The following is a 22,883-nucleotide window of genomic DNA, read 5'->3' on the forward strand; positions in this document are numbered from 1 at the left end:
TCTCATATTAGCCAGTGTGTAACATTTCGGTGCAGTTCTTCCGAGAATGTGTCTCTTAAGCGCTTTTTAAAGTTCACTTGTGGTTACAGCAAGCATATGACTTAACGTACTGCGTTCTCCTAGTGGGGCAGCTGTGGCCACATCCTCTTCAGAACATCCCGTTTAGGGCCATCTCCTATTTTCCAGTGGTTTTGCCAGTTTCTGTGGTTGGTTCCCTTACCTCCTGGCAGCCACCTGGGGCCAGCAAACGAAGAACCCCACCCTTGGACACATCCAGGCTCCCCAACCTGCCACCCAACCTCGGGCCTTTCCTGGAGGCAGGGGTCAAGGGTGGTGGGAGGTGACAAAGCAGAGGGGCCTGAGGGGTGTCTGGGGGTCTGAGCTGGAGCAGGCATTGCTGGAGGTGGGTCATCTATGCTCCAGCAGACTCAGGAGGGCACAGGGACCCAAGTCCCAGTGCAGCCTCAGACTCACTGTGGTCTCTCACCGGCTCCCCAGTTTTTATGATTGTAAATTGAGGATGATGACCTTGGGCAATTTTGAGGGTCACTGGAGAGAGTGGAAGTGAGCCCGGTTTGTACAGGGAAGTGCTTGGAGCCCAGCAGGTGGTTTTATTGTGGCGTCGAGTGTGGGCTTGGAGGAGCCTGGCTCTGCCCTGGGCCTGAGTCGGGCTGAGCAAGGGCATGGTGTGTGGCTGCAGGCAGGGCCCTATCCCCGCTCCCCCCACCAGGCCCCCAGCCCTCAGCCTTGACTAGTCAGAGCTTCTGATCTCAAGCCACCCGCAGCCCTTAACGGTAACTCAAGTGGCTGGGCGGGTAAAAAGGAGAGTTCAACTGACCAGCTTCAGGCCCCAGTGACCACAGCTGCCAGCCTAGCACCCCTGGGAGAAGCCTCCCTTCTCTCCCAGGGGTTCCAGCCCAAGTCCCAGGAAGGCCCCCTGGGTCCCATGTGGGACAGACAACCATGCTGCATGAATCGTGGCCCGGGTGCCATGTTCTGACTAACCAGGCGAGTGACCTGGCTCGGGCGTGGACCACCCCAGGTGGGAACTTTGCTTTGCTCCCAGAGCAAAATTGGCCTGGCCAGAAGAGAGGGAGGTGTGTAAGAGGCATACAGGCTGCCTTTGTGCCTGAATGAGTGAGCAAGTGAGGGATGAGCTGGGCAGGCCAGCAGCACCTCCCTGGAGGGCCAGCCCCCAAAACCAACCCCAGTGCCCCGTGTTCCTTCACCTCCGGCTCTGAGGGGCAGGTATGGGTAGTGGTCCCATGGTCTGGGCAGGGCAGGACCAGGCAGGCGGATGGTCTGCAGGTTCCGGGGGCGTGCGAGATGGGGAGATGGGGAGCTACCTTCCTGGGCTGAGTAGGAAACTGTCCTGGGACTCAGGCTGCCAGGGAGCCCCTCCAGCCACCCTCACAGGTGGTCCAGCCACCCAGCTAAGGATTCCCTGTGTCCCATGCCTAGATTGGGAAAGTCTGTGTGGAAAACTGCCAGGAGTTCAGTGGCATCCACGTGCAGTACAGGCTGCAGCTCTCCAGCGCCAACTGCAGCGCCCTGGGGGTGGTCACCTCGGCCGAGGACACCACGGGGACCCTGTTCGTGAACGACACGGAGGCCCTGCAGCGGCCCGAGTGTGCCCAACTCCAGTACACGGTAGTGGCCGTCGAACGGCCAACCCGCCGGCAAGCCCAGGCCCCACTGCTCGTCACACTGGAGGGGACATGTGAGTGCCAGGGCTGCGGGGAGGGTCGGGCTTCTCCCACAGAAGGGCCCCGGTCCCGCTCCCCCTCACTAACTGGTGGCTTCCCTGAGCCTGAGCCTTCTTCCCTGTAAGATGAGAAAACGGCGCACGCCGCACAGCCAAGCTGGAAGGATGACAGGGGCAAAGTGCGAAACAGTTTAGCCCAGAGTGACAGCATTGTGGACAGTCACTGCTGCCCATCACCTCTGTCAATGCGTCCTACCTATGCACTTGCTTTAGGGCTGCCAGATACAATAGAGGACCCTGCTTAAACGTGAATTTCAGGTAAACAACAAGCAATTTTTTTGGTGTAAGTACGTCTCGTGCAACTTTTGCAGTGTCTCTTAGAAGACAAACTTCCAAGCGTGTCACCGTGATATTAGGGACGTATTTACACAAAGCAGGGGTTCACCGTTATCTGAAGGTCAGGTTTAACTGGGTGTCCTGTGTGTCACTGGCCGAGTCTGGCCACCTCACACCCTCCCTCCATACTTATCTCAGCCCAGTAGCTGTCCCCGCTTTGTGACTGTGGTACTACCCCTTCCTCAGCAGCCCCCTCACTGCCCTGTGCCCCGGTGCTTAGTCACTACCTCCCCTCTGGGCTCAACCCGTGGGGACAGCTAAGCCACTGCTGCCCTCACCCGTGGGTGCTGGCGGCTGGACACAGGGCCCAGGCTGGCCCCCTGTGACTTGCTTTCTGCCACCCCCAGATGTGGCAGAGGAGCCAGGCTGCCCCCTGTCCTGCGCGGTCAGCAAGAGGCAGCCCGAGTGTGAGGAATGCGGCGGCCTGGGCTCTCTGACGGGCAGGTGCGAGTGGAGACAGGGAGACGGCAAAGGTAGGCCCTGTGCAGAGCCGGGTGTTCGGGAGGGTGATGACGACTGAGTGGAGAGGGCGTCTGTGTGGGCCCTGCCAGCCTCTGCGATGCCCCCCACCCCCGTCCACGCTGAGTCTCTTCCCCAGCGCCTTGTCCCCTGCTGTGACTCCTGATGCCAGGAGACGGTGGACATTAGTGCAGGGTGGCATGAGGACATTGGGGCTGTTTATCACCGTGGCATCACAGGTGCCTGAGGCTGGACTCGCTCTGGGCTTGGGAGGGTCTGGGCCAAAGTTGGGATGTGCGTGTTTTCTTTTTATTTTATTCTAAATTTCTGTACATATATTTGTCCCTAAACTAGATGTGAATTGGCATCTGTGTCTCCATTTCTCCACCCATATACACATAAATTACATGTGCAGTTGTGAATGTATTCACCCAATGCTTTTATTTTTTTTAAACTTTTTATTTTATATTGGAGCATAGTTGATTAACAATGTTGTGTTAGTTTCAGGTGCACAGCATAGTGAGTCAATTATACACATACATGTATCTATTCTTTTCCAAATTCTTTTCCCGATTAGGTTGTATGTGATATTGAGCAGAGTTCCCTGTGCTCTACAGTAGGTCCTTGTTGGTTATCCATTTAAAATATAGCAGAGTGTACATGTCAATCCCAAGCTCCCTAACTATCCCTCCCCCTAACCTTCCCCCATTCCCCCTCTGCTTTTATTTTTTTTTATTTCTTATAAATTTATTTTATTTTATTTATTTTTGGCTGCACTGGGTCTTCGTTGCTGTGCACGGGCTTTTCTCTAGTTGTGGCGAGCAGGGGCTACTCTTCGTTGTGGTATGCGGGCTCCTCACTGCGGTGGCTTCTCTTGTTGCGGAGCACGGGCTCTAGGCACGCAGGCATCAGTAGTTGTGGCCGATGGGCTCAGTAGTTGTGGCTCGTGGGCTCTAGAGCGCAGGCTCAGTAGTTACGGCACACGGGCTTAGTTGTTCTGCGGCATGTGGGATCTTCCCGGACCAGGGCTCGAACCCGTGTACCTTGCACTGGCAGGTGGATTCTTAACCACTGTGCCACCAGGGAAGCCCTCACCCACTGCTTTTAGACACATAGTTCACAGACCCTTTTCAAAGATCCAAAAGGTGGATGAGTATAAGGTAGGTCACACTGTGCACATCATTCATAGTTGGCTTTAGTTCATAAAAACACAAACCTTAAAAAAAATTCAAAATATCCAAAACAATCTTCAGAGAAGCTCTACCTGGGAGATCCCAGCCCCGGGAGTGTGGCCCCAAGCAGGATGAGCCTGCACATCCTTGGGCTTAGCCCACTGCTGGCTCCAAGCCTCGCCCACCAGCGTGAGGGTCCCGCTCACGGTACCGCCTTGAGAGGGTCCCAGCCTTGTCTGGTCTCTTCTGGCCTCCTTGATGTGAGCCCGGGCACAGCCCTGGGACTGCCCAGCCCTCACTGCCTGGGCTGCCCTGTACACCCCGGACCCCCAAGCTCTCCCCAGGGATGGGCTCCACGTGTGGTTTTTCTCGGCTCAGGCCTCGGTTTGCTTCTCCTTGCGGGGGGCGGTGCAGGCTTGGCCTGGGAGGCCCTGGGTGCGGCCCTCCCGGCTCTGGACGTCTGACCAGGACGGGTGCTCCCTCATGGTAGTAACTGCCTGCTGTGTGCCATAGGGATCACCAGGAACTTCTCCACCTGCTCCCCCAGCATCAAGACCTGCCCCGATGGCCACTGTGACGCCGTGGAAAGCAGAGACGCCAACATCTGCCCCCAGGACTGCCTCCGTAAGCACCGAGCCTGTGCGTGTACCTGAGCAAGGGCAGGGCCTGGGAAGGGGGTGTAGGTAGCAAGCTGAGGGGGCTCGGACTCCCACCTGCACTTCAGCCAGGCCAGCCAACTTCCTGGGTTGCATATGCTGAGCCTTTTTCTAACATTTCATTTGAACAAAGGGCTCTCCTCCCCCAAGACTAGCGCCTGCTGGCCTGACCCACCCTCTCCAGTGTTGTCCTGGCCAACTCACGGGGGTGCAGCGCCCTGTCCCCCATTCCACTGGCTCCAGGCTGCCCCTGCTGCCCGTGCTCTGCTTCTGAAAAGTAACCATGTGTGGACCTCAGCAAGGGCCCTGGGCAGCCTGTGGGTTCCTCCTCGCGCCCGCTGTGGCCAGGGGACTGGTTTGGGGGCCTGTCGTGCTGAGACTCCTGCCTGGGTGACACAGACTTCTGAGCTCACTGCGCTCCCTGGGCCTGAGAGTGCTGACATCAGGTGGGGAGGGGCCTCTCACGCTCCTGTCTGGGTGGTCTGGCTGGTCAGGTCCCCCCCAGGCTGAGTGGGCTGCTGAGTGAGTTGTGTCCATCATCAGGGGGCGGCAGCATCATTGGTGGGCACGAGCCTGGGGAGCGCCGGGGGATTAAAGCCGGCTTCGGTATCTGCAACTGCTTCCCGGAGGAGAAGAAGTGTTTCTGTGAGCCGGAAGACAGCCAAGGTGAGCTGGCTGGGGCCACGCGGGCAGGGATCCCCACACCTCCCTGAGCCCCGAGGAGCAAGGGAGGAAATTGCAGGAAGGCGCGGAAACCCAGGAGACCTTTTTCCTTCCCTCAGGATCTTGGTTCCCCCATCTGTGCAGACTGGGAGCTGGGTCAGGGTCTCTAAGACTGCCTTCTGGCCTGAAGTTTGGTGGTGTTTTGGGGGGTTTTTTGGCGTGCCATGCAGCTTGCAGGATCTTAGTTCCCCAGCCAGGGATTTTTTTTTTTTTTAACATCTTTATTGGAGTATAATTGCTTTACAATGGTGTGTTAATTTCTGCTTTATAACAAGGTGAATCAGCTATACATGTATCCACATATCCCCTCCCTCTTGCGTCTCCCTCCCACCCTTCCTATCCCACCGTCCCTATCCCACCCCTCTAGGTGGTCACAAAGCACCGAGCTGATCTCCCTGTGCTGTGCGGCCGCTTCCCAATAGCTATCTGTTTTACATTTGGTAGTGTATATATGTCCATGCCACTCTCTCACTTCTCCCCAGCTTACCCTTCCCCCTCCCCGTGTCCTCAAGTCCATTCTCTACGTCTGTGTCTTTATTCCTCTCCTGCCCCTAGGTTCTTCAGAACCTTTTTTTGTTTGTTTTTTTAGATTCCATATATATGTGTTAGCATGTGGTATTTGTTTTTCTCTTTCTGACTTAACTTCAATCTGTATGACAGACTCTAGGTCCGTCCACCTCACTACAAATAACTCAATATCGTTTCTTTTTATGGTTGAGTAATATTGCATGGTGTATATGTGCCACATTGTCTTTATCCATTCATCTGTCGATGGACACTTAGGTTGCTTCTATTTCCAGCCAGGGATTATAGAACCCGTGCCCTTGGCAGTGAAAGCACAGATCCCTAACCACTGAATCACCAGGGAACTCCCTGGCCCAAAGTTCTGTGGTAAGGGTTGGGCTGGAAAATTATTTCTTTCACCAGATAACTCAGTGTCTGCTCGGACTGTCCCTGTGCAGGGCCTTTGCTGGGCCCATGGCATTGGCCAAATGGGTCCCCATCCTCCTAGCCAGAGCCTCTAGGTGCTTCTTCTGGGACAGCAGGTGCCCCACTGAGCACATGCGGATGTGCTGAGCCCAGGGGTGCTTTTCTGGTATTTGGGTTGTTATTGCACAGCCCTAGGTCCTGGGCCACTTTTCTTTTTTCCCTCCTTTATACTGACTATAAAGAAAATACAAAAGACATCAGGAACACAGGGGAAGAGCTGCACCTCCCCACCAGCGCCCCTGGGCCTCTGGCTTCAGTGCAGCATTCTAGGGTGGGTGGGTGCAGGTGTGCATGACGTCTGTTGTGTGACCTTAGGCGGGCTGCTTATAAACTCTCATTCCTTCTGGAAAAGGGTGGTAACAGTCTCCAACAGCAAAAACGTACAGAACCGTTCCTGCTGTGGGCCGCTTCTGTTGGAGGGTTGGCAATTACTCTCAGACCTTCACACCAGCAGTGCTCTCCCGGATGCTCAAAGCTGGTCACAGCAGACGCTTCCCGGCTGTCCTGGGTGTGGCAGGCTGGAGAGCTGCTCTGTACCAGCTCCTGAGGGTATTCGGGGTCCCCCTCCCGGGGTGTCATCTCTCACGGCCCACCCCCGCTGCCCGCAGACCCGCTGTGTGACGAGCTTTGCCGCACAGTGATCGCGGCAGCCGTGCTCTTCTCCTTCATCGTGTCCGTGCTGCTGTCCACCTTCTGCATCCACCGCTACCACAAGAATGCCCACAAGCCACCCATCGCCTCAGCTGAGATGACCTTCCGCCGGCCTGCCCAGGCCTTTCCGGTCAGCTACTCCTCATCCGGTGCCCGCCGGCCCTCGCTGGACTCCGTAGAGAATCAGGTCTCTGTGGACACCTTCAAGATCCCGGTGAGGTTCCCCGTGTGGCCTCGGGGCTGGGGAGGCAGCCGCCCCTGGGTGGGGAGGGGACCTGCAGGTGGCGCAGGCCTCTGGTCTCGGGCAGCTGGGAGGGGAGGGGAGGAGGGGATGGGTCACCTGGGGCTAATGCGTTCTCACCCACTGCGAGGACACCCTGAGCATTCCAGCAGCCCCCTGTCTTCACTGAGCCGCCTTCCAGGGAGGGGCGGAGAGCATGGAGCAGGGTGGAGAATGATGGGTGCTGATTTATATGGACTGAGATCTGGGCCGTTAGGATACGGGGAGGGTGGGCCATGCTGAACCTGACCGGGAGCTATCCTGCAGATGCCCCAAGCGCTGGGAGGAGGAAGGCTTGGGGGAGGCGCTGAGGAGGACCATGGATTTTATTCTCAGAGGGTGGGACCCCTGGGGGTGGGGCCCATGTTCTGCCTTCATTTCCGCAGGCCGCCCTGTTGGGAGTCTGTGGGGTGGGAGCCCCGTGATGAGGCACTGTCTCCATCCCGGCGAGAGAGGCTGGCAGGCGGGGGCTTGGTCAGGGTGGCAGCAGCAGAGAGGGGAGTCTGTCTCTGGCCCTGAGGGACGGGGCACTGAGGGGCCTCTAGGGCACCTGCGGGGGAGCCTGGCCAGGGCCCGTGGCTGGCCGGCCGATGAGGAGTGCCACCCACAGCCAGCAGGCGTCCCGAGCCCCTCCTGCATGGCAGGACCTGGGCCTGCAGTCAGCATGTGCACGTCAGACACCACCCCGACCTGGCCAGGCCACTCCTCTGCCTGCCGTGCCCTTCAGCGTGCTCGCTGGGAGCGCCCAAGTTGCTGGCAGCCGGGCACTGGGAGGGGCTGAGGGAGGTGGCCAGAGTCGAGGGTGCGTGGGAACAGAAGTTCCCCCCACGAGGCTGGGTAGGGAGCGTTGCGCCGTGTGCAGGAAGCTCGGCACCCAGGGGCCACCATCCGCAGCCCAGGGTAGGAGGTAGCCAGGATTCATAGGAGGTGCCACCCAAGGGGTGCTGGCCCCTCGGTGAGGGTCTGGGCCGTGAGGGCTATTCCCTGACGTGGTGGCCACAGAGGCCTCCCTGCTGACTTCCCTAGTTCCCATCGCTCCGCAGGTGGGGTTCTCCAGCCCCAGCGGCATCTCAGCCTCCACAGAAGGCGTGTGGGACGAGCCATTTGATTCCTTTAAATGCCCTGGCGGTTTGGGGCTGAGGCACACGGTGAGAGTGGTGCTGGTAGGTGCATGCGCAGGGGGAACTCCTCCGCAAAAACCACCCTGGGCCCGTGTTGCCTCCAGCCCAGAGCCCAGAGCAACTCAGAGCCGGGCCCAAGGTCCGGGGGCCCCGCTGACCAGCTCCGAGGTCTTCGATGTGCTACGCAATCTTTTGGCCTTTGTTTTGTCTCGTGTAAAGTGGGGGGAATGGTTTTTGACATTTTTAAGAGGATCAAATCAGTGATACCCACCTTAGCGCAGTGTCTGTGAGCAGTAAACTGTTATCCAGTGCAGTGTGGACGCCAGGGCGGCGGTGACCGTGTTGTCAGCACTGACCCTGACTATGGGTTCTTGGGGAACCTGAGATACCAGGACGCCCGGGAACTGGCTGGAAGGCGCCCCTGGCCATGGTGCTGAGAGGAGACTGCCTTGCTCCCAGATGTCAGAACACAAGGCTCTGTTCACTGGGGGGCATTGCGTCCCCAGTGGTGTCATCTCCTTGTGTTAGGCGAGCCTGGCAGGGCACAGCGTAAACAGCACCTGAAGCCACACCCACTCGCCACCCAATTGCAGCGAGGCTTGGGGTAAAGGATGCCCAGTGCTGGCACAGGAAGGCAGGTTCCAGACTGGATTCAGCATCCCCAGAATTCAAGTACATGAACCAGGCTGGGGGTCTGGGAAGCTGCCCTGGTGTGATCTTGAGTGGGCATGGTATGTGGATGGGACTTCGGTGGGAAGGCAGGGGGGTGCAGGTTCAGGGTAATGACTGGGCCTATGGGAGGAGCAGGCTTTTCCACGCGTTGGGGTGGAGGTTCCCGAGGAACATAGTGGCACCTTTCCAGGGGCTGCCACACAGGGAAGGTGTCCTTGACACTCCCACCAGTAGCCAGGGGTCCTGGGCTGGCTGGTAGGCAACTTGGGCCACTGGTGCCAGTTCGGTACTCTTGGGAGTCCTGGGGGGGTCTCTGGAAAGGGCACCTGAAGATCTGGGCTGCTGGCCAGTCAGTGCCTTGTGGCCTGGTGTCCAAAGCGGAGACGGTGCTGAGCAGCTTGGGCCTGACTCCCAGGGAAGAGGCCATGCTCCCCTGTGAGCACCTGTGGGCGCTGAGTAAGCCCCGAATCCCTCATTGGACAGACAAGGACATGGGCCTGGGTGGCACAGGGCATCTTCAGTAGACAGGGGCCAGCAAGGGTACGGACATAACGGAGTCCAGGCTGGTTTGTGGCAACACCTGCCTTCCCGTGCGGGAGACACATCATGTCACGGCACCTCAGGGCCTGACTGTGGGGTCCTGCCCTTGTACATGGTGACTATCATGGGCTGGTTCAGGTGACGGTCAGTTGTCTGCACACTGGAGCTTGTCCACCAGGTCTTGCCTTCTTTCTTTTCTCACCATCTTTCTTCCCTCTCTTCTTGTCTCCCTTCCTTCACACCCAACATAGGAGGATCCAAAGTGGGAATTCCCTCGGAAGAACTTGGTTCTTGGAAAAACTCTGGGAGAAGGAGAATTTGGAAAAGTGGTCAAGGCAACGGCCTTCCGGCTGAAAGGCAAAGCGGGGTACACGACTGTGGCTGTAAAGATGCTGAAAGGTATCTGTCCAGGCAGTACACAATGATGGTTCTGCCACGCACATCTGCGGGCGCCCCAAGGGATGGGTGAAGCCACGCGACAGCCAGGGTTCTGGCAGCTGGCCTGCTGCCTCCTGAAGAGGCCCCCCAGTTGCTCTTCCTGAGTGGCTGCAGTCTGGGGATCCCCACCATGGATGATGTGGGCTGGCGTGGTCCCTGGAGAAGCAGGGTGAGGACGTTCCTCCCTTGGAAGGTTCTGGAGTGGTGCTACTTCTGTACCAGTGTTGGGTAAAGATCCGAGTTTAAATTAAAAGCCCTTTGGGTTTTGGACTAACAGCTCTCCCCAACCCAGTCTGCTGCATTCATTTCTCTCAGCCAAGCATCCACCAGAGTCCTGGTGAAGAGACCACCTGTAAGGACCAGTCCCTGCCCCCTAGGGCCCTGCCTTGCCCAATCCCCACTGGTCCTCAGCGGGTCTGCCCCGCCCCAGGCTTGCCGCAAGCTAGGCATCCTCACTGGAGTTTCTCAGCAGAGACTGGGCACAGCCGGGCTCTGGCCCAGGTGGACCGACTGAGGCCCCGCGGCCGTGCAGTGGACACAGTCGGCTGATGCACACTTGGGTTCAGCAGTCGGGGGGCCGTGCCGTGCAGAGTGCTTCTGGATACTTGCCCAGGCCCTCAGACTGGGGTCGCCCCTTGCCCATGAGATCCCAGGCCCTAAGGGGCACAGTGAGACTGGCCCTGGGTCACCTACATGTGGTCCCGAGAGTCCCAGTGCCCCATCTCCCAGCTGTCTTCTCATTTCCAGACAAGTCTGCACCCAGAGGAGGTGACACAGCTGGGCACTGGGCACTGACCCAGGAGAACTGTGTAGCCACAGCTTTTGTCTCAAAATACCTCCACACCCAAGCTTCTGGTGGGAGCCCGAGCATGCCCTGTCCACCCTTGGGACACGCGTGCTCAGCGTGGCTGGAGGACTTCTGTGATGTCTGGCGGTCTTCACCTTTCTGCAGGGCCTCACCCGCCACTGTTGAGCGCTTGGTCAGCAGGTGTTTGGGGACAACAGGGAGTCCCTTTACCTTCCCAGAAGGGTTAACGAGGGGGTCTCTGTGCACCACTGTCTTTGAGAGATGGTGATTGCAGGGAAATAATGCCATTTGTGCGTACAGCCCAGCCCTGGGAGGCTTTCCATGGAAAGATCCGCTCGTGTGGAAGTGTGCTTCTCGGGTTCTTACTCCCCGGAGGCACACGAGGCTGCTGTTGACCCTCCCACGGGCTGAGAGTAGCTCCAAGCAGTGGGACCCTTGCAGGCCTCGTCTGAACCTGGGTAGGATGTCTCTGAAGGGGATAATGGGTCTGTGCAGACCGCCCCCCCGCCCCCCCGCTGTGGGTGCTGTGACCCAGCAGGGCTGCAGAAGGGGCTAACAGAAGGGACCGCTTTGCAACCTGCTGTGTTTACTTGCATTTCAGAGAACGCCTCGGCGAGCGAGCTGCGGGACCTGCTGTCAGAGTTCAACCTCCTGACGCAGGTCAGCCACCCGCAAGTCATCAAGCTATATGGAGCCTGCAGCCAGGATGGTAAGGCCAGCCAGGGACGAGCAGCCGCCAGGCGCGGGCCAGGGGGCTCTGGGCCGCTCCTTTCTGCCTCCTTCCCCTTCCCCATCCTTTCCTCCTTGGGCGCCTGTTCTCTCTCCTCCCGGAAGCAGGGTCTCTGGCTCCTGCCTGGAGCTTGCGTGTCAGTGAGAGGGCAGGAAGGGGTGCAGCAGGAGTGCTTGTGTGAGGCCTTCCCCGCAGTGTGTTCCCTGGGCCTGCCAGGGCTGCCATGAGGTCTCTGGGGACATCCTGGTTGTCAGCACCCTGCTCCAGGCAGAGCCCCCAAGGCAGGGAGCTCCAGAAACGAGCACTGCCTCCTGGGCACGGGGAACCAGACATGCCATAAGCTCCGGGTGACCCCAACCCCAGCCCTGCGTGGCAAAGGCGTTGTCACCATCTCTCACATAAAAGCATCCTGCTCTGCTGGTTTTCCAAACCTGCTGTACCACCCAAGGGACCTCCCACTGGCGCGCGTGTGTGTGTGTGTGTGTGTGTGTGTGTGTGTGTGTTTGGGGTGTGAGGGAGACGGGGCTGACAGGGAGAGGGCAGCAGGGACACTGGTCAGAGCCAGCAGAACTCAGGGCTGGGCCTCAGGCAGGACTGCAGCCCAGAGCTGCTGAGAGCAGACAGGAGCAGGGAGCAGGTGGCCACAGGCAGATCCAGACCCTGCCTCTGTCAGCCGTCCCCAGGCCATGCTGTGGCAGGACCGAGGATGCAGAAAGGCCTGACATCCTAGCAGCAGGGGGTGCCTCCCAGGACAGTCCTGAATGTAGTGACCGGCTGCCTGGGGCACCCAGGGAAGAGGTCATGCTCGACCACCCAGGCAGCTGGCTTTGGCATGGCTCCCGCAAGGCGGAGAACCAGTGATGTGAGAGTGAGCTGGGGCTTAAGTTCTCAGGCTGCCAGAATGCAGGCACTTGCCCCCCAGAGCAGGGCTGGGTCTGTCTGCCCAGGTGCCCTAGCCCTGCGGCCTAGCCCGTGCTCTGGGAAGCAGTTGCCCAGAGCTGGCCTGACTTCGCCTGCCCGGGGCACCGCAGGCAGCCAGCCCACAGCCCCCTCTGCCCCCAGGGCCGCTGCTCCTCATTGTGGAGTATGCCAAGTACGGCTCCCTGCGGGGCTTTCTCCGAGAGAGCCGCAAGGCGGGGCCCGGCTACGTGGGCAGCAGAGACAGCCGCAACTCCAGCTACCTGGACAACCCGGAGGAGCGGGCCCTGACCATGGGCGACCTCATCTCCTTCGCCTGGCAGATCTCGCGGGGGATGCAGTACCTGGCCGAGATGAAGGTGTGTGCCGTCCCAGCCCTGCCCTCCCCTCCGCCTGCCGTGGGCCCGGGTGTCAGGGGTCCCTGCCGTTGTCTCCCTTGCAGCTCGTCCATCGGGACTTGGCAGCCAGAAACGTCCTAGTAGCCGAGGGGCGCAGGATGAAGATCTCGGATTTTGGTCTGTCCCGAGATGTTTATGAAGAGGATTCCTACGTGAAGAGGAGCAAGGTACCGGGTCCTGGGGCTCGCGGGCTGGGTGTGGGCGACTGTCAGGGTACCCACAGGGCAGGGGCAAGATTTTTATCTGGAGAAGATAAAGCAGGTTTTTAGAGTATAAATTTCCAGCCCTCATCCCTAAACCCTTCCCCAGTCCTGGGTCCCCAGAGACCCAGCTCAGGACTCAGCCCCAAGTCTGTTCCTTCTCTTCCTCAGGGCCACACGTGGTCTTGCAGAGCTGCCCGCTGGGAAGTGGGGGCCCTGCAGCTTCTCTCGCTTTTGATCACTATCCTTTCTGAAGGTCACCTAACACTGCAGAAATAACAACCTTCTTCTCTGCAGTTGTTCCTCTTGATTCTACAGGGCGAAGGTCACTGTTTCCTTTAGTCCTTTGCTTAGAGGAGAGAAATGAAATAAACCCAAGCTTGCTATTCATTCCTTGCAGAAGGGAATGAATCGCTTTACAGGTGGGGATTCTCCTGGGACGAGGGCCTGGGAACCCCTGCCTAAGAGAGTTTGGAAGATGCACCAGGAGGCCCTGGAGACAGGGTCTGGAGTCGCAATGTAGGGATTTCAGAAGCTTTTTCCGAGTCACTGAAACAGGTGGTCAGGGCCCCTTCTCGGGAAATCTGGTTCCCTGGCGCGGTCCAGTTCTCTGTGGCATTGGTCTTGACCCTCTAGTTCTGTTGCCCTCTCAGCCCCTCTCCTGCAGCCTCCCTGTGACAGACTGGACAGGGCCAGCTCACGGGTACCTTCAAGACACACAGCTAACCTGGCATTCAGAACATATGCTGCTCAAAAAGAAAAACACAAAAAGGGATGGCATACACCTCAGCTTTGCTCTGAGGGTCAGGAGAAGACCTGGTGCTGCCAGGGGCCGTGAGGGTGATGTTTAATTTCTTCTGGGGTGTCTGTTGTGACAGCACATCTCAGAAGTGCTGAAGGGGAAGTGGAGAGGGGCTGCTCCCTGCCCTGTGGAGGGCGGTGGACAGAGCTTTCCTGTTGACACATAGGTCCTCAGGAAGGCCCCGTGTCATGAAGCAAGAAGCACAATGTGGCCAAGCATGTCCCCCAAGAGCACAGGCTGTAGGCAGCATTGTTAGGAACACCCCCCCGCGAAACAGTCACACTTCATTAAGGATATAAATCCTAAAGAAAAGTTTTCTTAATTTATTTAATTTTTATTTTTGGCTGCGCTGGGTTTTCGTTGCTGTGTGCGGGCTTTCTCTATTTGCGGCGAGTGGGGACTACTCTTCATCGCAGCCCGTGGGCTTCTCATTGCAGTGGCTTCTCTTTTTGCGGAGCATGGGCTCTAGGTGCGTGGGCTCAGTAGCTGTGGCTCGCGGGCTCTAGAGCGCAGGCTCAGTAGTTGTGGCGCACAGGCTTCATTGCACTGCGGCATGTGGGATCTTCCCGGACCAGGCTCAATGTCCCCTGCATTGGGAGCCGGATTCCTAACCACTGCGCCACCAGGGAAGCCCAAGAATACTTTTTTAAAAAAGAATTATAGTAAACGTTGCATTGAAGTCTAATGCATGCCTTTTAAAAAAAAATTGATTTCTGCCTTAAGGCTGACCTATTTGTACTGAAAAGCTATATCTCGAGTTGCATTAGAAAGGATTTGTTAGGTCTGACCCCAGCACCTCTGTGGTAGGGGGCACTCTTTCAGAGAATGCTGAAAGGGCCCTGGGATAAAATAAGAGGTAACAACCAGCCCGAAGGCACACACACTGATTTCTTCCCTCAGAGCTTCTCAGAAGAGCCTTTAGTGTGTTTGTTTGCATCCGAAGTCCCCAAGATGGAAAATGCTGGATGTCAGTTTCTCAAACTTGTTCACCCTTAGAAATCAAGGGAGACGTCGCTGCATGGTATTCCTGGCCCACCCACTGGGCGGCAGCAGCCAGGGAAGCGGCCATAGGGGGACCTGGCTTGTGCTCAATATCAACTTCTTGGGTTTCTTCTCAACAGGGCTGTGGTGCGTGACAGGCACACGTTGCGTAGATGTGGGCAGGCCAGCTGACTCCCTCTGATGTCTCAGCCAAGCCTGGGAGGGCCAGGCTGGGGCTCCGGCCCCTGCGAGGCGCCAGTCCTGTACCCAGGAACACTCTGGTGTCATTACTCAGCATCCCCTCAGAGCTGGAAGAGCCTGGGACGTGGCCCCCCTTCCCCCCACCCGCCGCCAGTTCCCAGGATGTCAGAGCTACGTTAATGCCTTTCTTTCACACCCTCTTTAGGGTCGGATCCCAGTCAAGTGGATGGCCATTGAGTCCCTCTTCGATCACATCTACACCACCCAGAGTGACGTGTGAGTGGGTGTTGCCTTCCCGGGAGCGGGGGAGGTTACATGTGTATAGGGCCATGCCACCTGTCTCAACACCTCCACTGGGGAGCAGTGCTGGCCCTGAGTGCCTGTCAGTTCATGCCAACCATCCACAGTAAACCCTCCAAGCTGCCGGGGCTTTGTGTATTCACTCAGCAATTGGCGAGGGCCCAGGCAGTAATTCTGAAAGCTCCTTCTTTCAGAGTGTAAGGGTGGAGTGTAAGGGTGTGAGCCATAGCTGCAGACCCCCTCGCCTCCCTCCCTCTCCCCTCCCCTCTCCTCTCTGGGTGTCTCTGACACACAGGCTCAGCCAAACAGTTCCCTCCTGTGGGCCTGAGCACAGGCTGGGCTCAAGCAGGTCCCTGGGGACTGGTCCCCGCCCAGAGGCAGGGGTGGTCTTGAGTGAGTTTCTAGGCAGGTGCCCCAAACTACTCCAAGTTGGGGACCAAAACTCAGTCTTCCAGGTCCAATTACATTTTATTTATTTATTTATTTTTTTGCTGTACGCGGGCCTCTCACTGTTGTGGCCTCTCCTGTTGCGGAGCACAGGCTCCAGACACACAGGCTCAGCGGCCATGGCTCACGGGCCCAGCCGCTCCGCGGCATGTGGGATCTTCCCAGACCGGGGCACGAACCTGTGTCCCCTGCATCGGCAGGTGGACTCTCAACCACTGCACCACCAGGAAAGCCCCCAATTACATCTTTGATAGTTTTCAAAAATACAACAGACTTGTTTCCAAGTGCTCTGAACAGGCTTGCATATTTTGAATAATGTGGGCTGTGAAAAGGCAGTTCTTAGACAGTTTTAACAACTGTGTTCTGATTACAAAGTTGACCGTAAGAAAATTAGAAATGCAGGGGAAAGCAAAATGAAGAGACTAAAAGCCACTAGGATCCCACCACCCCTAAGTAACTACTGCTGGCCCTCGCAGGCATGGCCTAGAGTTTTCTGTGGCGTGCAGGTATATGCTTTTTGTTACTGTAAGTGGGCTTGTGTGATAATACTGTTTTGTGATATGATTTTGTCCCCACTTCACAGTAAATTTTCTCTCACAGTTAAGTATGTTTTCTATAGAAGTGCTTTTTTTTCTTCTAAGATCTTATGAAAATTTGCAAGCACAAGAAAAGGTGAAGGAACTGTGCAGGGAGCCCTCTGCCCTGTGGCCTAGGTCCCGCCTACGTTTTGACGTGCTTGCTTGGCTGCCCTGTGCCATCTCTGATGCTTCAGAGCATCACCTCAGGGGCCAGCTGTGTGCCCTTTTGGGTGAGGGGGCTGAGCTTGGGCAGGGGCTTGGCAGGGGTGGGGACAGGGCAGGCAGATGGCTCATCCCCACCTCTATTCCCCACCCCATCTGTTAGGTCAGCACAGGCTGAAGCTGTGAGCACTTGGGCCGCTCTCTGTACTGGGGACTAGGGGTCAGACGCTGCTGGGGGGATGAGTGTCTGGTGCTCAGAGGGCACTGCAGACCCCGTGCAGCCACTCACTGGTCCTCTTGTTCCCTGCAGGTGGTCCTTCGGTGTCCTGCTGTGGGAGATTGTGACCCTGGGGGGCAACCCCTACCCTGGGATTCCTCCAGAGCGGCTCTTCAACCTTCTGAAGACAGGCTACCGGATGGAGAGGCCAGACAACTGCAGCGAGGAGATGTGAGCAGGCTTTGCTCCGGCCCAGCCTTCCTCAGACACAGACACACTGGACTTTGACGGGGATGAGACACATGCACTCATTCCTTCCCGCTCCTGGGCAGCCCTGGGTGCCAGCCCAGGGCGAGCTCGGTGGCGGGTAGTGACAGGCAGGGCATGACGGGGCAGAAGTCAGAGAACCACCCTTGGGTGTGACGGCAGATGCTGGGGACCCTTGACTCCACTGGGGGCTGGGTCGGCCTCCTGGAGGGACTTACAGGGGTGGGGGGGGGAGCAGGACCTGGGGAAAGGTGGTGGAAGGATGAGAGGGTGCTTCAGACCGAGGGAGCAGCTTGAGCCAGAAGCCAGAGACCTGTCCCAGGATGCTTGGAGAGGGGTGGGTAATTCAGAATGGCCCCAAGGGCACATATAGGGGAGTACACAAGTGGCGGCACAAAGGCAGGCAAGGAGTGGGCAGGGGAAGCCTGGACTTTAGCCCTAGGGCACTGGAATCTTCTCATCTGACGGTGGTTCCATCAGACGATTCTCAGAGGACAGGTTGAGAACACATGAGAAGGGGTCATCTGCAGGCAGAGAGACACTGGTCCATTCATTCTATGAAGTCTGTCATGCGCCTGCCACGTGCTTGGCTCCAGGCTAGATGGGGGAGTGCAAGGGTGAGTAGGTGCCACCGCCCTGGACGGACTGGGCTGGCAGGCAGGGGCCCAGCGCACACCCACACGGTAGCTCTGGAAGCCCTGCAACCAGGCCAGGGCCCCAGGGGAGGGGGGAAGGTACAAGTCAGAGTGTGATTGGCACGTGTTTGTGTTCATACCCGGTTCGTCCTTCATAAGAGTTTTAACGACCAGCATTTCTGCCTTAGCCATCATAGCGCCAGACGCTGTGAGCCCCTGCTGACCCCTCAAACTCTGACCCACCTCAGAGAAGGATGTCGGTGACACAAAAACAGCTTTGAGGTTCGGGAACAGAGCCCCCGGGGCCCAGGGCACTATACTGAGTTTGGTGGCTATGACCGGGCAGTCCTTGCTGGATTGTCACCGCCCACCTGTGTGTCCCATCAGGTACAGTCTGATGCTGCAGTGCTGGAAGGAGGAGCCAGACAAGAGGCCAGTGTTCGCTGACATCAGCAAAGACCTGGATAAGATGATGGTTAAGAGCAGAGTGAGTACCCGGAGACGATTCCTGGTGCCAGCTTCCCGCGGGCCTCCCGCCCTCCGGTCTGTGGAGTTCCCAGCGCGGAACGCAGAGCGAGGCTGCCTGGAGGGAGTTGGTCGTGCTGCCCCCAGGGGGAGCCAGCGACTGTACCCTTGTCCTTAATCCAGGCCTTTTGGGCTTCTTTTAAATCAGGAAGAAACCAAGATTTTTACCTTGACCCTTAGGAAGAGCCCTCCACAGATAGGGGTGGGAGGAAAATATTCCAAAGCCAAACAGAATCATTTTCAATAACAGAACATGAGGAAGTAGAGTTGAAATGACTGTGTCCTAAATTCATATGCTGTCAGGGGCCCGGCTAGGGGTGGGAAGTGACTAGAGACCAGCAGAGACTGTGACAGACAGGAGCCCACCAGCTGCCCTTGAAAGGCCCCTCACTGTGGACACTTGTAACCTGTATGAACATGAGTGCCGGCATGCCGGGTCTTCTGAATTTTAAGGGATATTTATTTGTTTCCCAGTTTTTTTGTTTTTTTTTGTTTGTTTGTTTGCAGTATGCGGGCCTCTCACTGTTGTGGCCTCTCCCGTTGCGGAGCACAGGCTCCGGACGCACAGGCTCAGTGGCCATGGCTCACGGGCTCAGCCGCTCCACGGCATGTGGGATCTTCCCAGACCGGGGCACGAACCCATGTCCCCTGCATCGGCAGGCGGACTCTCAACCACTGCGCCACCAGGGAAGCCCTGTTTCCCGGTTTTTAATAGCAACTCATTTAAATTTCTAAAACCTCTGTGTGGGCCAAACAGTCATATCCGTGTGCCTCCAAATTTACAACTTCAGGTGACTGAGGAAGTCAACAAAGTTTCCACTAACATTGATTAAGCAATCGCTGACTCCCATGTTCTGTGTTAGATGCTGGGCATGCAAGTAAACAAAACAGGCACAGACCTTGCCGTCGTGGTTTCGTCCTTCCATTGACACATTTACTAAAAGTTATTTCTTCAGAGCAAGATGCATGGACTCGGCCACTTGTAATAAAACTCAGCATCAGAGCATCAGTGTACCGTTTGGGTGAACCCTGTGAGTGCAGGGTTGTCCCAAACAAAGGCGATAGCTGATGCCAAGAGATGGCCTTCCTAGAACAGTGCCAAGAACCAGCCAGCAAAACGCTGGAACCATTCTTTACACATTTAACCAGGGAAGTGGAAATAGCAGGTATTCAAGAATCGTCGTGCTTGGGAGCTGAAGCCTATCTATAGCAGTGTCCTCTGCAAAACCCACATCAGTGCCTCAGATTTCTGAGTCCTGACATGATGTTCGACATGCTTGGAGGGAAGCCGGAGAGTGCTTCTTGGCATTCCTGCAATGAGTCATGGGACTGCAGCGAGCTCTCTCAGAGCCTTGGGTTTTGTAAACAGGCTGATTCTCCAGTGCTGGGCCTGGTGCCCCCAGTGCTGCAGAGAGAGAACGAGGACAGTGAGGGAGCACATTTGTGCCCCCAAGGAGGTGATTTTCGAAGGGGGAGCGATGAGGACCATGGAGCAGGGCCAGGCGAGGCAGGGACTGGAGGAGCTCAGTGCTGGCACCCTGGCGAGGGGCTCAGGTCTCACAAGAGGCCAGTAGGCATGGGGTGGGACTCTGCCGGGGCTTCTGCTCTTGGGCAGGGAGTGGCGGGCGTGTCCAGTAGTGGCCTGCGCCAGGGGTGACCAGCCCTCTCTCCCTTCCAGGACTACTTGGACCTGGCCGCGTCCACCCCATCTGATTCCCTGCTGTATGACGACGGCCTGTCGGAGGAGGAGATGCCCCTGGTGGACTGTAATAACGCTCCCCTCCCTCGAACCCTCCCCTCCACGTGGATTGAAAACAAACTCTATGGTAGAATTTCACATGCATTTACTAGATTCTAGCCACGTTGTTCCTCTCTACACTGTCCTTACTCTCTGTAATGCTTTTTAAGAGTGTTTCTGGTCTGAATGAAGCCAAAGTCTGCTCCGAACCTTTTTGTTTGTAAATGTCTGACTTTGCATCCGTTTACATTCAGGCATTTTTACTATTATGCTTTTTTAAAAGGATGTGAAAATATGTGTAATTACCACACTGCCCAGCAACTTAGGACGATAGAGAAGAAAGAGAGCAGGGCAGAACTCTCAGGGGATATTGAGAAAATGATGACTAAGTCATTTCCTGGGTGGGTATCAAGTCATAGTACTTCTAATTTAACTACTGGGATAAATTTACCTGATCCAGGGAGGCATTTAATTTAGAAAGGAGGAGCCAGCACCACTCTGCCTGCACTAAGAGCACAGCCAGTGGCCTCTCCCCCAGACCCTGCCTGGGTGGAAGGCAGCTCTTGGAGGCCACCTGGTGCTGGGGACCACCATGGCGGGGGGAGGGGAATGGGGGGACACACACAGACTGCTGTTTTCACATCCTTTGCGTTACAAACTGTCATGACGGTTGTCACTTATGAAGTCAGCGCAAAAAGCTGGAGCAAAATGCTTTTTGAAAGAACGTAGTCTGTGGTGCTGTGGTCTTGCAATGGACAGTAAATATGGTTCTTGCCAAAACTCCTTCTTTTGTCTTCGATTCAGTACTTGAAATTTTTTCCTGTTTCCTAACTTCATCATGGATTGTTTTGAAATCTTGGGAGTTGCAGGCATTTTTCTGCTGAGATTGTTCCTTTTGCATGCCTCCTGGGTCACTGATTCCTTACTGGCTAGTGCTACTTGCCATTTGTCCCGTCGACGCTGTGGGGCTCGCCTGCGTGCACCCTTGGTTTGGAAGATTCTCCTCCGTGGTAGGATGGGATGGAAGACAAGTAGGCTCCTTTACGTTAGAGAACTTTTCATAGAAAGTTTCCTGCTGCAGTAAGCCACGTAGTACAGCAAGGTGCTGATGCCTTATGCTGCCTTAGAAAAAGAGTTAAACAGGTCAACAAATATTTATCAGATTTGAGAGTCGGAAGCTTATAAAAGTCCAAATTGGTAGTTTCTGGTAAGCTGCAGTTACCAGAGAGCACGTGATGTTTCCGCCCAAATGTTACCCATGTTTTGGAAACCTGGAGCACGAAACTCTGCAGGCAGTTGGCCCAGAAACCAGAAGTTTGGTTTGAAACTCAAAGGGAGTTTTGCCAAGGCCTTACTGTCTGCACATGGAGTTTGGGTTCTTCAGTGCAGAACAAATGATCTGTTTTCATTTTTAGGCATGTCAGACCCGAACTGGCCTGAAGAGAGTCCTGTACCACTCACGAGAGCCGATGGCACCAACACTGGGTGTCCAAGATATGCAAATGATAGTGTATATGCTAACTGGATGGTTTCACCCTCCGCGGCACAATTAATGGACACGTTTGATAGTTAACAGTTCTTTGTGAAAGGTAATGGACTCACAGGGGAAGAAACATACCGAGAACAGAAAGTCTGCTGGCCCCTCCTTGCACATTTCACACTGGCTGGTGATTTTCCCTCCCAGCAGACGTAGCGCTCTGGACCAGTGTTCTGAGTCCAGCACGTAGGTGTCCCTTCCTCTTCAGTCCATGGCAGCACCCAGCGCTGGTCTGGGTTCAGCAGTGAGCACCACATACTCCGTGCTCACACGTGTGGGTCCCTCACGCACTCTCCGAACTGTTTGATTTTTCCGGTTGCCGCCAAACGAGGCCACACGATTTAAACATGAAGCACACACACCAAAAAGGCAGCAGGAAAAAAAAAACTGGCCCAGACGACCTGTCCTTGTTCAGAATGAGAGCCCGGCCAGGCCTCATAGGGTTGTCAAAGCCCAGCCAGGGCTGGAGAGGGAGAGGGGACCTCGGGACAGGCCTCGGCTCAGCCTTCGAGATCCTGAGAATGTTTTTTTTTTTTTAAATCATGGAACCTTTTCTTAGGGAGATATTTGATTTTTATCATGATTAAAACGATTGTTAGATTTAGCACAGTGGAGAGACATGATGCCGCATTTGCTGTGTAGGTAGGTGGTGTGAGGGGAGAGGGCTCCCAGGACACAGTTGTTCCCATCGCTGAGTAATCACTAACCCCCTGACGAGAAGTGTGTGGAGGAGTGGGGCCGTTGAGTGGAGTGGCCTCGTGTCCAAGGACTGCTGACCGCAGAGACTTGCGGTGAATCCCTGCACCCCACAGCCTTCAGCGTCCCCCCATCCAGCGCTGAAAAGTGGCGGAGGCTCATCTCACACATTAGTGGGGTGGAACTTGTGCCCAGTTTCAAAGGGACAGTTCAGCTAGTTAGTTTAGAAGTAGCATCGACAGTGACACCTCTAATTACGATTCTGATGGAAAAGGCAGTGTTTTGGCTCTTACAGAGCTTGTGTGAAAAGGTACGTGTATCCACTCTTCCTGTGTTTGTAACATAATGCTGCTATGGTAAGACATTTTTGTTTTTTAGGTTCTGACCATGACTCGTAAGCTTCTTGTCATTCTTCACTGCTTGTTTGTGGTCACAGACACTCAGCACTCCTCCCATCCTGCCGGGGTGGCTTTCAGGAAGTCCCGGCAGCTCTTCTTTCTGTCCCAGCGCTGTCACTTTGAAGGAGAGGGTCAGTTACCAGAACACTGCCTGGGCTTCATACTTAAACCACTGTGAAAGGACTTAATGTCGTCTCATTAAAATACTGGATTTTATAACCATTTCACAAAAGCAGTAAAATTATGGCATTTTTGTGGCCGGGAAGGCTTGGATGAGTATGTGGAGGAGCCGTGTGTGTGTGTGTGTGTGTGTGTGTGTGTGTGTGTGTGCGTGCACGTGCGCGCATGCCCATGTGTGTGCACACACCCAGGAAGAGCGCTGGAGAAACACTTACTGCAGATGCATTGCGGCTTTAGTTCGGGCCATTGTTCAGACACGCTGTGTGATACGTTCTTTTACAAATATCTAGTTGTGGTAAACTTTGGGGTTTCAGCTGTGCTTAATGATAATCTTGTTAAATGCAGAAGTGGGGATAAACTTT

General features: G+C 56.0%; 1 protein-coding gene across 2 annotated transcripts in view; it reads left to right on the top strand.

The window, feature by feature from the left end:
• Positions 1 to 21,326, top strand: part of RET (ret proto-oncogene) — a 59,415-nt gene extending 38,089 nt beyond the window's left edge. The window contains exons 7-20 of one of the 2 annotated variants that reach the window (XM_029245608.1): positions 1,462 to 1,720; positions 2,449 to 2,574; positions 4,246 to 4,356; positions 4,932 to 5,054; positions 6,710 to 6,966; positions 9,617 to 9,764; positions 11,213 to 11,320; positions 12,404 to 12,618; positions 12,702 to 12,824; positions 15,047 to 15,117; positions 16,639 to 16,776; positions 17,835 to 17,934; positions 19,651 to 19,798; positions 21,126 to 21,326. In XM_029245608.1, the coding sequence (XP_029101441.1) occupies positions 1,462 to 1,720; positions 2,449 to 2,574; positions 4,246 to 4,356; positions 4,932 to 5,054; positions 6,710 to 6,966; positions 9,617 to 9,764; positions 11,213 to 11,320; positions 12,404 to 12,618; positions 12,702 to 12,824; positions 15,047 to 15,117; positions 16,639 to 16,776; positions 17,835 to 17,934; positions 19,651 to 19,798; positions 21,126 to 21,283 (2,085 nt within the window). In that variant the 3' untranslated portion in view covers positions 21,284 to 21,326. Of the gene's footprint in view, positions 1 to 1,461; positions 1,721 to 2,448; positions 2,575 to 4,245; positions 4,357 to 4,931; positions 5,055 to 6,709; positions 6,967 to 9,616; positions 9,765 to 11,212; positions 11,321 to 12,403; positions 12,619 to 12,701; positions 12,825 to 15,046; positions 15,118 to 16,638; positions 16,777 to 17,834; positions 17,935 to 19,650; positions 20,491 to 21,125 lie in introns of those variants that run through there. The other variant, XM_029245609.1, reaches the window with a different exon arrangement.
• The last annotated feature ends 1,557 nt before the right edge of the window (positions 21,327 to 22,883 follow it).

The sequence above is a fragment of the Monodon monoceros genome, unplaced genomic scaffold (assembly GCF_005190385.1).
Source record: "Monodon monoceros isolate NGI ecotype Baffin Bay Population unplaced genomic scaffold, NGI_Narwhal_1 Super_Scaffold_4, whole genome shotgun sequence".
In the NCBI taxonomy this organism is placed as follows: domain Eukaryota; kingdom Metazoa; phylum Chordata; class Mammalia; order Artiodactyla; family Monodontidae; genus Monodon; species Monodon monoceros.